Source organism: Somniosus microcephalus, chromosome 1 (genome assembly GCF_052327205.1).
Source record: "Somniosus microcephalus isolate GS21.2 chromosome 1, FLI_Smic_1.0, whole genome shotgun sequence".
NCBI lineage: Eukaryota > Metazoa > Chordata > Chondrichthyes > Squaliformes > Somniosidae > Somniosus > Somniosus microcephalus.
The window spans coordinates 412,156,957-412,175,289 of record NC_140987.1 but is presented as its reverse complement, the minus strand read 5'-3'; the positions used below and the strand labels follow the sequence as shown (position 1 = coordinate 412,175,289).

The window sequence follows — 18,333 nt, the reverse complement described above, 5'->3', positions numbered from 1 at the left end:
GAGGTCCAATTTAGGGCACGCCTCGGGCCTTCTAGTTCTGGCGCGCTCTGTCTGCGTACTGTTGGTCATGTGCCTGAAAACAGGCCATAACCAATTTCTACCAGCTTGACTTTAAATCTGGTGTATATGTATAACAATGTTACATAGTATTCTAGGTTGACAAAATGCAACAGTATAAAGAAATCATTTTTTTGACAATTTCTCTTCAGATACCAAAGGTGCTGACTTTTACTAGGGTATCTGGGATTCTATAAGCACCTGTAAACCTTGCCTAAGTAGCCATTCTTCATGAGTGAGTCTATCAAGTGGGCGTTAACAGGACATTTGACTTTAGACACCATCACAGTTGAGTTTGATTCCATGCTCAAATGACATCCAAACATGTGCATTTTCCAGTTGGCTAGCAATCAGGAGAAGGAACCTTAGCTGATGTTTCCCTTTCCATACCACAGAGTCCTGAGGGCAATTGTAGTACTCCAGCTGAGATCAACTAACTTAGCACAGCCCAGAAATAGAACCTGGAACCCAGTAGTCTAATGCAGCACTGAGAGGTAGCTACATGTTCTTGACACATTGCCCAGGACTTCCGGCTCCCTTCCACTGGTTTCGCAGCAGACCTGCGGTGAGCGGACTGGCAACATGCTCAGGGACACACATTGCAGAATCCACCCATATGTGGGTGGGCTCATGCAAATCATATTGAGATATGGAAAGCACACCCTCCGCCATGTTGCCTGCCATTTGTTCGGTTTGAACTCTGAAAGCCAGGGCCCCCTTGTTAGGCCCTGGCACCCAGTGTTCAAAGGTTGGTGGCGGGGGGCCTCCGAGGGTTACTTGCAGTGGGGCCTGTGCAGTTTCTCTCAGTGCACAGGCCCCAACCGTAGCGTCAAATCTTTTTTTTTTAAATATTAAATTTTTGCAGGCAACTCGATAGCTGCCTTCTTCCTCCTACTGTGACAAGCCTTCAAGGCCCACCACGCAATTTTCTGGTTCCAATTTGGCACAACTTCTTTCGATTTAAACGTGTGGGTCAGGCACATAAAGATATTGGAAAGTTTAAAAAAGAGGAAACACATTGTTAATGATAAGGCTTATGATTTCATAGAAATATTAGTAAGCCCTTTATTATTTATATTAGGTGCACCTTTATCCCATATACCATGTAAAGTACTGCAAATAAACACAGTAGCAGGGAAATGATGTGATAACATTAGGCTTGATAAATAATTGATTAGCAGTTACTCATAACTGACTAATATAAGTATCATTACAGCTATGCCGAAATATGTACAGGACACTGACAAGATTCTTTTTTTTAAATAGATGCCATTATAATGCGAATATGGATAGTATTGGATTGATAGTAAATGGAAAGCAATCCTCCATTGGCTGCAAAGTGTGTTCAAGCCTTCAAAATTGATTTTTGATTGATTTTTTCCCCCAATGTTCCCAGTCACAGCAAACCAGTATAAATGACAAGGCTGCCGTTATCTAATGAGAGGAATGACCTCAGCTATATATTCATCCCATTTGAAGGGCACTGTGCTTTATAAAGTATTGCTTGTTCAGTTATATTCTGCGTGTTACAGTAGTTCACTTGAAAATAAATAAGACTCTGAATGTAACCTTTTTTTCTCAAACCACCTTCATGTTGTGCATAAGCAAAAACTAAAATACTGTAGATGCTGGAAGTCTGAAAACAAAACACAAAAATACTCAGCAGGTCAGGCAGCATTGGTGGAAAAACAGAAATCATACGGCCTTTCAGGTCTTAAGACTCTTCCTCGGGACTGAAAGATATTTCAGATGAAGCGCATTTAAAAAGGAACACAACAAGGGAAAGGGAGAGGGTAAAGAGTCTGGTACAAGAAACCGGTCGACACAAAGGGTGCAGATCACCCCGCCAGTAGTGTTCCGAAGTGGCGGGGCGGGGCGGGGGGGGGGTGGGCGTGGTGCCTACCCAAGTAACAACCAACTCTATCCCCTATCTCTGGAAACTCCAACTCACCCATCCCACATTGCCAGGACCTACTGTCAGAGAGAAAATGGGAACTGTAGTTAAGGTTTGAAGCTGTTAAAGTCAATGTTAAGGCCAGAGGGCTCTCACATGCCTCTATAAATACAAAAGTATCTGTTAAGTATCTTTGTCAATCATTTATTCTCTACTATAAGATTACATTTTTTCATGCCTTGCTTTTGCTTTGGAATTATGTCTTTACTATTACCTGTGATGTCAGAAAGTTTTTCACACAAAGAATAGTCAATGTATGAAATAGATTTCCAGGTAGTGTGCAGGCAAATACCTTGGAACCATTTAAAGCCATTTTTACACTAGTCCTGTCTTAGTTTGGATTCCAGTGGACCATCATCCACTAGCTGACTCCCAGCAATTACACTGTTAAAAACTCCTCCCTTACCCAGCAGTAAACTCATACATTGAATTTTTCAAGGGTCTGTGTGTCTGTCACAAAGATAAGGGAGTCAGATTTAGCAGTGTAAAGGCTGAGAGCTAGCAGATGGGCACCGGTTTCCTGGATTCTGAACTAAAACAGCAACAGTGTAAAAGTGCCTTTAAGAAACAGTTGGATACTGTGATGGGGAACTGTAGGTTTTTTCCTGGATGGGTGAGTTAGGTTGGGCCCAATGGTTTTCCTAGTCTGCATCTATTTTGTGATGGTATGATTGTGCTTGTGAATAAATTCCATGCAGTAATGAAGTGTACATCATGTGAATCAGCAAACTATACCCAATTTGCAAAATTACAGTACAGTGGGACTTCTCCTTCAACAAACAATGTGTTCAGCGCCCATAGCTTAGAGATACAATTGAAAGGAAATTGAGCTTTGTGTGTTAAACCACTTTTACCACATGTGTTGCGTCCAAAACCATGTGACAGTACTTACAAAAGAATACTGTGTTTGTCTTTCATCTATTAAAGAAAAGGTTTATCATAATTGTATTCAGTGTTGGTGCCTTCCCATTTGTACTACTTCTGTAATTAAAGACACTGTGAACTGATATATTTTCTAACACTTGTAAAAGAAGGAACTATTTATTTGTAACATGCAAATAATTTTTTTTGTAATTTTCTTGGTAATTTTTCTCCACTCCCCTCTCTTGAAGATCCTGAATCATGCTGGGGTATGGGTGCACAGTTGCAGCAGCTAATTCCCTCAATTTCTCCCCTTATTTCGTGAATGAGGTGACTGTTGCTGGGGTACAACCCCGTGGTGCGCGCAGCCCGGCAGTATTTTGCCCAAGTGGCCATTCTTCATGTGTGAACCTAGGCAGTGAATGTTGCAAAGTTATTCAACCACAGGATGCAAAACCCAAACCTACTTCAGTCCTAACCCAAAGTCTTCATATCCAGTAGGGGTAGTAGTCAGGCGTGGGAAACCTGACTGATTTTCCTGCTCTCTAGGTTTGGGACGACAAAGCCAATTGTAGCGTCCCATCTGTTGCCCATCTAAAACCAGCTCACTCATAAGAACATAAGAACATAAGAAATAGCAGCAAGAGTAGGCCAATCAGCCCCTCGAGCCTGCTCCGCCATTCAATAAGATCATGGCTGATCTGATCCTAACCGCCAATCTACTATCACAGAACCATCTCCTGAATCTAACAGAATTAGACACACAAAATAGGAGCAGGATCAGGCTACACGGCCCCTGGGCCCGCTCCGCTACCCACAGGGCCATGACCGATCCGAACCTAGACTCATGTCCAAATTCCTGCCCGCTCCCTGTAACCCTTAATTCCCTTCTAGGAAACTGTCTATTTCTGTTTTAAATTTATGTAATGATGTAGCTTCTACAGCTTTTTGGGGCAGCATATTCCATGGACCTACCACCCTCTGAGTGAAGTAGTTCCTCCTCATCTCAGTTTTGAAAGAGCAGCCCCTTATTCTAAGACTGTGCCCCCTAGTTCTAGTTTCACCCATCATCCTCCCCGCATCCACCCGATCCAACCCCTTCACAACCTTATATGTTTCAATAAGATCGCCTCTCATTCTTCTGAACTCCAATGAGTAGAGTCCCAATCTACTCAACCTCTCCTCATATGTCCATCCCCTCATCCCCGGGATTAACCGAGTGAACCTTCTTTGTACTGACTCGAGAGCAAGTATGTCTTTTCTTAAGTATGGATACCAAAACTGTATGCAGTATTCCAGGTGCGGTCTCACCAATACCTTGTACCCCCTTTCAAACAAGTATACCGCTTTGGATACTGTTGAGGGGGATGACTCACCAGGGGAAGGCAGCAGCAGCCAACTTCCTGGCACTGGGGGTGCTCCTGCTGCCCAGGAAGGGGGGAAAAAGAGTGGGAGAGCAATAGTGGTAGGGGATTCTATAGTAAGGGGAACAGATAGGCGTTTCTGTGGCCGTAGACGTGAATCCAGGATGGTTTGTTGCCTCCCTGGTGCCAGGGTCAAGGATGTCACTGAGCGGCTGCAGGGCATTCTGGAGGGGGAGGGTGAACAGCCAATGGTCGTGGTCCACATTGGTACCAACGACATAGGTAAAAAGAGGGATGAGGTCCTGCATCAAGAATTTAGGGAGCTAGGTAACAGATTGAAGAGCAGGACCTCAAAGGTTGTAATCTCTGGATTACTCCCAGTGCCACGTGCTAGTAAGTATAGGAATGGGAGGATAGAGCAGATGAATGCATGGCTAAAGAGTTGGTGTAGGGGGGAGGGTTTTACTTTCCTGGATCACTGGGCCTGCTTCTGGGAAAGGTGGGACTTGTACAAGTCGGACGGGTTGCACCTGAACCAGAGCGGGACAAATATCCTTGCGGGGAGGTTTACTAGCACTGTTGGGGGGGGTTTAAACTAACTTGGCAGGGGGATGGGATACAGAGGGGAGCTGAAATAGGGGGGGATGTGCTGCCAATTATAGAGAAAAAAACAAGTCAGCTTGGTAGACAGGGCAAATATATAAGGGCAAGGCTGGATGGCATCTATTTTAATGCAAGGAGTCTTGCAAATAAGGTGGATGAACTGAAGGTGTTGATAAACACATGGGAGTATGATATTGTTGCTATCACGGAGACATGGTTGAGGGAAGGGCAAGACTGGCAGCTCAATATTCCGGGGTACAGAATCTTCAGGCGAGACAGAGGGGGAGGTATAAGAGGAGGGGGTGTCGCAATATTAATTAAGGAGTCAATTACTGCAGTAAGGAGGGATGATATATTAGCAGGGTCCTCTAATGAGGCCATATGGGTGGAGCTTAAAAACAAAAAGGGGGCAAGCACTTTGCTGGGAGTGTACTATAGGCCTCCAAACAGTCAGGGGGAGATAGAGGAACAGATATGTAGGCAAATCTCAGAGAAATGTGCAAATAATAGGGTAATAATAATGGGGGATTTCAACTTCCCCAATATTAACTGGGATAGTCAGAGTGTGAAAGGCTCAGAGGGTGTAGAATTCTTAAAGTGCATCCAGGAGAGCTTTTTGAGCCAGCATGTAGAAAGTCCTACAAGAGAGGGGGCGGTACTGGACCTAATTCTAGGGAATGTGGCCGGCCAAGTGGAAAAAGTGCTAGTAGGTGAGCACTTTGGTGATAGTGACCATAATATGGTAAGATTTAAGGTGGTCATGGAAAAGGACAGGGATGGGCCGGAAATAAAGGTTCTAAATTGGGGGAAGGCCGATTTTAATAGGATAAGGCAGGATCTGGCCAAAATGGACTGGGATCAGCTACTTGTAGGAAAATCCGCATCGGAGCAATGGGAGGCTTTCAGAAGGGAGATTGAGATCATACAATGGCAACATGTTCCCGTAAAGGTCAAGGGTGGTTCCAAAAACCACAGGGAACCTTGGATGTCAGGGGATATACGAGAATGGATTAGGAAAAAAAGGAGGGCTTTTGGTAGATACAAAAGGCTAAAGACGGAGGAAGCCCTAGAGGAGTACAAAAAGTGCAGGGGGATACTTAAAAAAGAAATTAGGAGATCAAGGAGGGGCCATGAAATAACACTGGCAAGCAAAATAAAGCAAAATCCGAAGATGTTTTATAAGTATATTAAGGGTAAGAGGATAACTAGGGAAAAAATAGGGCCCATTAGGGACAAAAGTGGCAATCTGTGTGTGGAGCCGGAAGATGTAGGAGGGGTTCTAAATGAATTTTTTGCATCTGTTTTCACTATGGAGAAGGACGATGTAGACATAGAAATAGGGCGGGGGGACTGTGATATGCTCGAACATATTAACATCGAGAGGGAGGAGGTATTGGCGGTTTTAGCTGGCCTAAAAATGGATAAATCCCCAGGCCCGGATGAAATGTATCCCAGGCTGCTGTGTGAGGCAAAGGAGGAGATTGCGGGGGCTCTAACACATATATTCAGGACCTCTCTGGCCACAGGGGATGTGCCAGAGGACTGGAGAACCGCTAATGTAGTACCATTATTCAAGAAGGGTAGTAGGGAAAAACCGGGGAACTACAGGCCAGTGAGCCTAACATCAGTGGTAGGAAAATTATTGGAAAAAATCCTGAGGGACAAAATGTGTCTCCACTTGGAGAGGCAAGGATTAATCAGGGATAGTCAACATGGCTTTGTCAAGGGAAGATCATGTCTGACTAATTTGATTGAATTTTTTGAGGGGGTGACTAGGTGTGTGGATGAGGGTAACGCAGTGGATGTGGTATACATGGATTTCAGTAAGGCCTTCGATAAAGTCCCGCACAGGAGACTGGTCAAGAAGGTAAGAGCCCATGGAATCCAGGGTGCCTTGGCACATTGGATACAAAACTGGCTTAGTGGCAGAAGGCAGAGGGTGATGGTCGAAGGTTGTTTTTGTGACTGGAAGCCTGTGGCCAGTGGGGTACCACAGGGATCGGTGCTGGGTCCCTTGCTGTTTGTGGTCTACATTAATGACTTGGATATGAATGTAAAGGGTATGATCAGTAAGTTCGCGGATGATACAAAAATTGGTAGGGTGGTAAATAGCGAGGAGGGTAGCCTCAGTCTGCAGGACGATATAGATGGGTTGGTCAGATGGGCGGAACAGTGGCAAATGGAATTTAACCCGGAAAAGTGCGAGGTGATGCACTTTGGGGGGACTAACAAGGCAAAGGAATACACAATGAATGGAAAGACCCTAGGCAAGACGGAGGGTCAGAGGGATCTGGGTGTGCAAGTACACAGATCCCTGAAGGCGGCGGAACAGGTGGATAAGGTGGTAAAAAAGGCATATGGGATACTTGCCTTCATTAGCCGAGGCATTGAATATAAGAGCAAGGACGTTATGATGGAGCTGTATAAAACACTGGTTAGGCCACAGCTGGAATACTGTGTGCAGTTCTGGTCGCCACACTACAGGAAGGATGTGATCGCGTTAGAGAGGGTGCAGAGGAGGTTCACCAGGATGTTACCAGGGCTGGAGCGCTTCAGCTATGAAGAGAGACTGGGCAGATTGGGTTTGTTTTCCTTGGAGCAGAGGAGGCTAAGGGGGGACATGATTGAGGTGTACAAAATTATGAGGGGCATAGATAGGATGGATGCTGAGGAGCTTTTTCCCTTAGTAGAGGGGTCAATAACTAGGGGGCATAGATTCAAGGTAAAGGGCGGGAGGTTTAGAGGGGATTTGAGAAAGAACTTTTTCACCCAGAGGGTGGTTGGAGTCTGGAACTCACTGCCTGAAAGGGTTGTGGAGGCAGAAACCCTCACAACATTTAAGAAGCATTTGGATGTGCACTTGAAATGCCATAGCATACAAGGCTACGGGCCAAATGCTGGAATATGGGATTAGATTAGACAGGGCTTGATGGCCGGCGCGGACACGATGGGCCGAAGGGCCTCTATCCGTGCTGTATTACTCTATGACTCTATGACTCTAACTGAAGCAATACCTCCCTATTTTTATATTCTATCCCCCTAGCAATGAAAGCCAACATTCCATTGGCCTTCTTAATCACTTGCTGCACCTGTATACTAACCTTTTGAGTTTCGTGCACCAGGACCCCCAGATCCCTTTGTACTTCAGTACTTTCCAGTTTCTTGCCATTAAGATAATAACTTGCTCTACGATTTTTCCTGCCAAAGTGCATAACCTCACACTTTCCAGTATTGTATTCCATCTGCCAAATCTCTGCCCACTTACTTAGCCTGTCTATGTCCCCTTGCAGGTTTTTTATGTCCTCCTCACTCACTACTTTCCCCCCCATCTTAGTATCATCTGCAAACTTTGATATGTTACATTCGGTCCCCTCCTCCAAATCGTTAATATAGATTGTAAAGAGTTGGGGACCCAGCACTGACTCCTGCGGAACACCACTAGTTACTGATTGCCAGTCTGAGAATGAACCATTTATCCCAACTCTCTGCCTTCTATTAGATAGCCAATCCTCTATCCATGCCAGAATATTACCCCCAATCACGTGATTTTTTATCTTAAGCAATAATCTTTTGTGTGCCACCTTGTCAAATGCCTTTTGGAAGTCTAAATACACTACGTCCACTGGTTCCCCTTTATCCACCCTATATGTTACTTCCTCAAAGAACTCCAGCAAATTTGTCAAACATGACTTCCCCTTCATAAAACCATGCTGACTTTGTCCTATTCAATTATGATTATCCAAATGTCCTGTTCCTGTCTCCTTAATAATGGACTCCAAAATTTTACCTACCACAGATGTTAGGCTAACCGGTCTATAGTTTCCAGCCTTCTGCCTACTGCCCTTTTTAAATAAGGGTGTTACATTAGCAGTTTTCCAGTCTGCCGGGACCTTTGCCGAGTCCAGGGAGTTTTGGAAAATTATTACCAATGCACTCACAATCCCTACCGCCAGTTCCCTCAAGACCCTAGGATGTAAGCCATCCGGTCCAGGTGATTTATCCGCCTTGAGTCCCATTATCTTACCGAGTACCACTTCCTTAGTGATTTTGATCGTGTTTAGCTCCTCCCCCCCTATAGCCCCCTGTTTGTCCAGTGTTGGGATATTCTTAGTGTCCTCTACTGTAAAGACTGATACAAAATATTCATTCAGTGTTTTTGCCATCTCCATATTTCCCACCATTAATTTCCCGGTCTCATCCTCTAAGGGACCAACATTTACTTTAGCCACCCTTTTTCTTTTTATATAACTATAAAAACTCTTACTATCTATTTTTATATTTTTTGCTAATTTACTTTCATAATCTATCTTCCCTTTCTTAATCAATCTTTTTGTTATTTTTTGCTGTCTTTTAAAGTTTTCCCAATCCTCTATCCTCCCACTAGATTTGGCTACCTTATATGCCCTTGTTTTTAGTCGAATACTATCCTTAATTTCTTTACTTAGCCACGGATGGCTGTCTTTTCTTTTACACCCTTTTCTTCCCAGTGGAATATATTTTTTTTGGAAGTTGTAAAATAACTCCTTAAATGTACACCACTGATCATGTATCGTCTTACCCTTTAATCTATTTTCCCAATCCACTCTACTCAATTCCGCTCTCATACCTTCATAGTCTCCTTTATTCAAGCTTAGCACGCTTGTTTGAGATCCAACCTTCTCACCCTCTAATTGAATATGGAATTCAACCATGTTATGGTCACTCATTCCAAGGGGATCCTTTACTGGGACATTTTTAATTAATCCTGTCTCGTTACACAGGACCAGATCTAAGGTTGCTTGCCCCCTGGTCGGTTCAGTTACATACTGCTCAAGAAACCCATCCCTAATACACTCAATGAACTCATCCTCAAGGCAGCCCTGCCCAATTTGATTTTTCCAATTAATATGATAGTTAAAATCCCCCATAATTATAGATGTTCCCTTATTACAAGCCTCAACTATTTCCTGATTGATACTCCGTCCAACAGAGTTGCAACTGTTCGGAGGCCTATCGACTACGCCCACTAGTGTTTTTTTCCCCTTATTATTCCTTATCTCTACCCAAACTGTTTCATTATCCTGATTTTTTGACCCAATATCATTTCTCTGTATTACAGTGATTCCTTCCTTTATTAACATAGCCACCCCACCTCCCCTTCCTGCCTATCCTTCCTGATCGTTAAATAACCTGGTATGTTTAATTCCCAGGCATTGTCACCCTGCAGCCATGTTTCTGTAATGGCCACAAGATCATACCCATATGTAGTTATTTGTGCCATTAACTCGTCTATTTTGTTACGAATGCTACGCGCATTCAGACAGAGAACTTTCAAATATGTTTTGTGACACTTAGTTCCTGCTTTTGCCCTTTTTATTACTTTACCTTTTACTCCATACCTTCTGCCCCTTCCTGACACGCTCTGGTTTTTAATTTCCCCACTGCTACCTAAGTCTATGACCTTCTCTGTTGTCATTTTTATTATTTGCTCTCTAGGAACCTCCCCCCCACTAGTTAGTTTAAAGCCCTCTCTACAGCCCTAGTTATATGATCCGCCAGGACTCTAGCCCCAGCACTGGCCAAGTGAAGCCCGTCCCAACGGAACAGCTCCCTCCTGCCCCAGTACTGGTGCCAGTGTCCCAGGAAGCAAAACCCATTTCTCCCACACCAGTCTTTGAGCCACGCATTTAACTATCTAATTTTATTCGTCCTAGCCAAATTCACTCGTGGCTCAGGTAATAATCCAGAGATTATTACCCTTGAGGTTCTGTCTTTTAATTTGACCCCTAGCTGCTCATACTCCTTTAACAGAACCGGCTTCCTAGTCCTATCTATGTCGTTTGTACCAACATGGACCACGACAACTGGATCCACCCCCTCCCACTGCAAGTTTCTTTCCAGCCCAGAGGAGATGTCCTTAACCCTGGCACTGGGTAGGCAACACAGCCTACGGGACTCTCGCTCTCGGCTGCAGAGAACTCTATCTATCCCCCTAATAATACTATCCCCTACCACTACAACATTTCTATTTACTCCCCCCTCTTGAATGGCCCCCTGTTCCACGGTGCTGTGGCCAGGTTGCTCATCCTCCCTGCAGTCCCTGCTCCTGTCCCCACAGGGAGTAAGAACCTCGAACCTGTTGGACAAGAGCAAGGGCTGCAGCTCCTCCAACACTACCTCCTGGATCCCTGTACCTGCCTCACTCATAGTCACACCGTCCTGTCCCTGACCATGGGCTACATCTGAATTAATTAACTTCATAGGTGTGACCATCTCCTGAAACACAGAGTCCAGGAACTTCTCCCCCTCCCTGATGTGTCGCAGTGTCTGAAGCTCAGACTCCAGCTCATCAACACAGAGCTGGAGTTCCTGTAGCAGCAGACACTTGTCACAGACGTAATCACCGTGAGCCTCAATGGGGTTCACCGGCTCCCACATCTCGCAACAGTAACACATCACCTGCTCCATTCTATGTAATTAATTACATTTTTGATTGTTAGTTATGGACACCCTCTGCCCGATTATAGATGCAAGTATCCCCTTTAATTTATTGGATTTAAATTAAATCAATCCCTCTAATTACACCAGTTAAATGGTTCACCAACAGTCACTCTGCACCAGAAAGGCCTTATTAACTGCAACCCACAGAGTTAAAGTTTGAAAAGAGCACCTAACACCCCACTTACCCTAACTCACACTTACCCAAACTCACAGCACTCTCTGCTGACCTCGCACTCAGTGCTTGCTCGCATTAGCAATGGTCTTTTTATACTGTTTGTTTGCTTAAAGCCCCTGCTGATTGGTTAGAAAACAGGTTTTCACTGCCTGCTGTGCCAATTTACTCCTACTGCAGTGTAACCTTGTTTTACTCTTCTTAAACCAACAGAATCCCAAATACTTAAATTTTCCCCTTTACTTAAACTGCTTAAGTAATCTTATCAAGAATGATTTAAAGAGAAATAACAATTAAAGAACTCTCACACTTACCCAAACTCACAGCACTCTCTGCTGACCTCGCACTCAGTGCAAACTGGTTTGTTTTCCCAGTATGTTTAACCATTGGGGGAAGCTGCCTCAGGTTTTGCTCTCAATTCAACCTTTTTGGATCTGCTTCTGCTCTTTTAGTATTTCCACACCCATACACTGCTTCTCCACTTCCTTCCCTAGTCACATCTTTCCAAAGTCTTGCGCACAGATTAATAGAGAACCCCACAATCGCACCGGGATTATGTCATCTTAATCATCTCCTGACGAAAAGAAATGTTTCCATTTTTCCTGTATTTTTAATTGTACGAATGTGTCAGATCTACAAAATGCTTTCAAGTCAAGGAGGACTGGGTAATTATTTTAGTTAATAATAAGCATTCCCCCCACCCCTCCACCCCCCCCCCGCCCCAATCTAGGACTTATCTGAGGGCACTGCCGGCGAGGCAGATGGCCTAAATGAATTCCCTGACGTCGGACAAGCTGCCTCTGGAGGTGCAACAGGTGCCGGCAAGCTCACTTATATTATTAAAATGAGGCCCGAAGCTCAATTTCAGGAGAACTTCAGGCTTCTGGTGTGCGCTTGGCTATTGTGAGCCCAGAAACAGGCCTAAATGAATTTCCACCCCAGTGTCCTTTGAATGGAATGTATGCAAATGAGGACACATTGAACCACAAATTTATCCCACGCTTATAGCATAGAAGAGGCATTTCACCCATTTCTATTTAATATTGTCTGGATGTGCATAGGATCCCTACATATGTATATGCTGCAGGATGCTGTAGCTTAGAACCTATACTTATTCCACAATATAATGTCATGATAATTTTACGTAAACCCAGGTCTGTGATGAGTTAGTTTATCTCTGCTGTTGTGACAAGAGCAGAACCATTGGCCTTAGCACCCCTGTGCTAGAGAGGTGATAACTCAGCCAGGACCCCCACTCCTGGTTGGTATCCACTGATCCCTGCTAAAGAGTGTATGTGTGTGGACATCAGGTAAGGGCAAGGAACATAGGAACAGGAGTAGGCCATTTAGCCCCTCGAACCTGTTCCACCATTCAGTTAGATCATGGCTGATCTGTATCTTAACTCCATTTACCTGCCTTGGTTCCATAACCCTTAATACTCTTGCCTAACAATAACAAAACTGGATTCTGTGGTTCCTCCCCCCGCCCCCCACCCCCCCCCCCCACCCCCAACTTAATCAAAACACATACTGACAGTCAGTGTTTAGGTTCATAAATGAAGAATGACCACCAGAATGAGGTGCAGGATATATATCCAAGTGAGAGTCAAACCCTACATGAGAGGAGAAAACATTTTTGTAAAATCTCTGCTCTTGCAGTGATGCTTAAGTCTGACTGTTCTCTGTTTTTCCAGGCCTGGAGGAAGCGTTGGTTTGTGCTACGTAGTGGTCGATTGAGTGGCAACCCAGACGTCCTTGAATACTACAAAAACCACCACTCCAAGAAACCGCTCCGCATGATAAATCTCACTGAGTGCGAGAATATTGAAGCTGGGTTAAAGCTTAGTAAAAAGGAATTCCAGAACAATTATGTTTTTGAAGTTAAGACTCCAGCTCGTACATTCTACTTGGTGGCTAAAACTGAGGATGAAATGAACAGATGGGTACGGCACATCAGTCTGATCTGCGGGTTTAGCTCGAGTGATGATGGAACAGGTACAAATTATAATGATTGCTGTATTACCTGCCTCAATTTCCTGATGGCGGGGGGGGCTTCTTTGATGAAATTATATTGGTTACAAAAAAAAGAAATCCACACCAACTTCATTCTCCATTAGGGCAAGGATCTGGGCTAAAGCCAGCCATGCTCTTTCTGGCCTCTCTGACTGCTATCAAGAATGGCTGAACATGAGGACATGATCATAGCACATGTAGCAGCATGCCCTTCTGGCCACAGACTCCAGCCCTCAGCCCTTGCAGGATTGGTGTAATTCCCAGAGTTTTCTGAGGTTCAGTACATCACCATGTGCATCAATTTTGAGTTGACCTCTCACCCAGCCGCATGTGCAGCTCAGTGTGTCTGCCTCCATACTTCGCCTCATTCCTTCTCCCATGATTCAGCAACCTCCATTACTCTTTACTGATATAGTGAACATGGTGCAGTTATGAATGGCTTTACTATCAGTGAAGCTATAGTTCCAAAGAGGTTGCTATGGGTTCAAGTTTTTGGAGTATTGTGATTTAGGAGAAGTGTCTGATTTGGAAGTTGTGAAGTAGGTTTAGCTGTGTAAGGTGGAATTTGTTGACTAGTTTCTGGACTGACCTGAATTTAGAAATGCAATTGGTCAAATTTGAAGATAATATTAAACTAGGAGGATCTGTTGATTCTGAGGAGGCAGCTTGAGAAATACAGAATGAGTTGGATACGATATGTAAGTGGACAGAACAATACAACCAAGTACTGCCCATAGAAAGAAAATGGGTGGCATACATACCACTGTACATTAATTGTGTCAAAAAGCCTAAGGATGAAGTTGAAGGAGATCTAGGATCTTAGTGGACTCAGCACTCAATATGTCCACCCCCTGCAGAGCAACAATCAACAAAGAAATGGAATGCTGAATTATATAGCCAGAACAGTAGAGTACAAATCAGAGGTTATCATACTGAAATTGTGTAGTGCTTTTGGTCAGGCCATACCTTCAGTACTGTATCCAATTCTAACCACTGTAAATGTAAAGGAAACATTGAAACTGCAAACAGTTTAGAGAAGAGCCATGCGGCTGATGTCTAGTGAGAGAGGTTTGAGTTATGAGGAAAAACTTGGGCCTTCCTATCTTCAAAGGACGTGACTGAAGTGTGACCTTAGAGATATGTAAGATTTTGAAAAGTATGGAAAAGATAAATCTGAAAAGTTACTTCAAATTAAATTGTGAGTGAAGGACAAAGGAATATAATTCGAACTAATACAAGGCAAATTTAGGACTGATTTCAGGAAGTTCTTCTTCACATGAAGAGTGATCAACGCATGGGATGGACTTATGGGTAGCGGATGGAGGCAAAAGTTCTGGAATCATAAATAAAAAATGACATGCCATGAAGATGGTTAGTGGCAGGTGGATCGTTAGGACGGACATACTAAGATGGTCGAACGTTCTTCCTCATCCGCATTTATCTTCTAATCCTGTGAAGGCCATAATTTGGCCCTGCTGTAGAGGAAGCTGACCCAGCTAATTCACTACTCGGAATCAAATAGCGATGAACATTTCTGGATTTTTCTATCGGGTCTGATTTGAGAGAAGCTGACATTGTTAGGGGTATTTTTGACAGGATAGAAGCATCTCTTCAGGCTAATAGAGCTACTTTAGGCATTTCAAGTCACTTCCTTTGTGATTGTGGATAGCAGTTGTGTGATTTATTCCACCCAGATAATTACAGTCCTACCCACTTATTACGACATTTCAGGGACCGTTCTCATATTGTCGACATAAGCAGTTTGCTTTGAATTGACATAAAACTGACCAGAGAATCCTGAATCACTGGCTCTAAACCCCATCCCTACTATGTTTGTGACCCACACAGATCAAAGTAACATTATTTAATAAAGAACATTCCAACTATCGCAAATAGTAACAGTAAATATTACATTATAAAAGTGCCAATTGTAGCGCGAGGTATGAAGCTTACTAAAAAAATGTTGATACCCAGTCCGATCAGTTCCCAGTACTCGTCTCTGATTAGATATCGATACCCTTGCCCTTGATGCCTGGAATGTGGCCGACCCTTGACCCCTGTGTGAAGCTATCTCCCTGGCGGACCCTGATTCTATTTAGTTGCCTTCACTGACCCTGCACTGCTGACTAGCCAGCCTATTTCTAGTAACTCCATCATCACCAACAGCCAGCCTGACACAAGGGGGGCGATTTTGTCAATGGGGTATGTTGGAGGCAGGACTGCTGCTTGTCGAGTCGTTGCCCCGCCTCCATTGACTTGTGGCCAACCCACGCTATTTTCCCTTGATTGACCTTGTTAAGCTCGCCCAGCGGGCTGAGCAGGCCAATTAAGGGGAAGCTGGTTACAGAGAATGTCAGCGTATGACGTTTCATCTGTCAAATATTTTTGACAGATGAATAGTCATCGTTTGACAGCTCTGTGAAGCTGTCAAACACTGACATTCTATGTTGTTTGATGAGTCCTTGTATTCAAGACTCATCAAACCTCTTTCTTTTGCAGAAATTAGATGGTTGTTGCATCGGAGAATGCAGCAGCCATCTGTCATCTCTGCCGGTGAGATGCGAGACTCTCCGCATCCCCAACTGGTGAAGCCTACAGGAAGAAACAAAGGTAAATAAGCATTTTCTATCACTTTCCACTCACCTCACATACTTACCTCTCCACACTTGCACCCATCACTTACCTTCACAGCGCACTTTTGGACCCCTCCGACTCCCGCAGACCTATTGCTTGCCTCGGTGACCTTGGCGGGGTTTCCCGACATCGGGAAGCCCACGCCTCTGTTGGAAAAATGGGGCTAATCCCCTTAACTGCCTGTTAAGTACCTGTTAACAGGCAGTTAAGTGGCTGTAATCCCCTTCCCGCCTTGAGGAGATGGGACCCGGCGCAGGTTGGCTACCCACCTCCTGGCAAGATGGCACGGAGGCGGGTTTGGGGCAGGATGGGCACCCGCCCCCAGATTCTGCCATTTTCCCGGCAGTACCGCCTCCATACCAGCCTCCCCAGGGCTGGCAAGATCGCGCCCATGGTCTTCATCTCCTGCAGCCATGAGCTCCAAAGCCAACCTGGCAATAGGCATCCAACTGGGTACCACCTACCCCAGTGTTGGGGCCTTCCAGCACAACAAAGTGTGAGCAGTATAGCAAACTTGGCAGGAAGGAATGGCAGAGAATCTCTGTCGACATAAGCAATGAGAGACATAAGTCGTTAATACTTTTAGGGACTTAAAATGTTTGTCAACTTAAGTGAGCCAGGGTTTATGTCGACATCAACATGGCGGCTAGTTCTTGGTATTAATATGTGAAGATAGGACTTTACTTTTATGTCGACATAAGTGAGATGTTGACATAAACGGGTTTGAGGTAAGTAGATCGGACTGTACCATTGTTGCTGCCCATCTTTTCTGTTTTTATTTGGTGACGAACGCTATCTGTAGTTATTTATCTTCCTGGTCAGTTAAATAAAGCATAGAGATAATGTTTACTACTGAATAGTGTGTCAGGACAAATGGTATTCTTGAAGCATTACAGTATAATTTTTACCATGTGCTCCAAAGGTATCTCATTATTAGATATGAGAGAATATTATCATATTGTGATACTTAAAATGAAAAATCAAAATCAAACAAAGTTTTCAAATGCACAACATAATGACATAAATCACATCATAAAGCATCATTCTATAACTTGCACGTCATTATTCTAACAAAAATGAAGCATGATTTTTCTGCTTTTTCCTTCCCAGCAAAAAAACATGCTTGCTGAACTTGTTTCTCATGAAGAGAGTAATCTGAATAGTTTTTAATTTGACAGACCATTTTTTTCAGATGGGCCAATGTATTCTTGCAAAGTTCATGTCTGTCTAACACTTCAATACTATACTTATATCTGGGAAGTTTCTCCTATCACTTCTTTCAAACTCTTGGGCAGGACACAGGAACATTTTTGCCAAATGATAGGGAATCACTCTTTCTCGTCTCTCTCGCACTTCTTTAACTTCCTCTCTATTTTTAAAATTCTACAATTGTCATTCCTCTGAGCTTTCTTCTTCTGTTCTTCCTAAGCAGCAAATACTCCATCCTACATTCTCTTCCTCCTTCCTGCACCATCAGTGTTGAAATCAAGACTCACTCCATAGTCTACTCTATAACTTATTCCTTCCTAGACCTCCAAACTGTAGACTCTTCATCTCCCTCGTCTTTCCTTCCTCCTACAATCTTCAGGTTTTTAAAATCCAAGCTTGGTGTTGCCTAATCATTACTTTCTGATTGATCTTATTTTCTTTAACCTTGATAATGTCCTGCATTATTGGATTGTCTCCACCTAGGTTTCTGAGTAAAAAAATACTGAAACTACAGGTCAATTAAATCTCTTTCATGCTTGGGGATGCATACATTTGCTGGTGTATTGTTCTATAGTTAACCCACCTATGTGTCCATTCTTCCGTGCGAGTCTAAATAATGGGTCTTGTTAGGTTGTTCAACTGTGAAAGTCTTCATTGCCACACCCACTGTTGTCGTTGCCCAGTATCCACAAATGAACACTTTCCATTAAATGTCACTGGATAGGAACCATACACACAGAAGTTCCCAGGCTCATTTTCCAGTCTTTACTGTTTACTATCTCAACTAGGGCAGCAAATCGAGTTTACAATTGGCTTCAGTGCCCTGGGCTAAAAACAAGAATATTAGCCAAGATTTCTGATCCTGATCGCCATCCAATGAGAACTGATGCAAGGCGCATGTGTGGATTTTGGGTGAGGACAGGATGCAGCTCAAATGTGATGCCTGCCATAACCTAATAGTCTGGGCTTTACTGTCTAGTCTTACA

At 43.8% G+C, this 18,333-nt stretch overlaps 1 protein-coding gene across 2 annotated transcripts in view; it reads left to right on the top strand.

Annotated features, from left to right (window-relative positions):
• gab3 (GRB2 associated binding protein 3) overlaps positions 1-18,333 on the top strand; it is a 127,184-nt gene that overhangs the window by 69,022 nt on the left and 39,829 nt on the right. For both annotated transcript variants that reach the window (XM_085999158.1, XM_085999148.1), the window contains exon 2: positions 13,186-13,486. In XM_085999158.1, the coding sequence (XP_085855284.1) occupies positions 13,186-13,486 (301 nt within the window). The remainder of the gene's footprint in view (positions 1-13,185; positions 13,487-18,333) is intronic.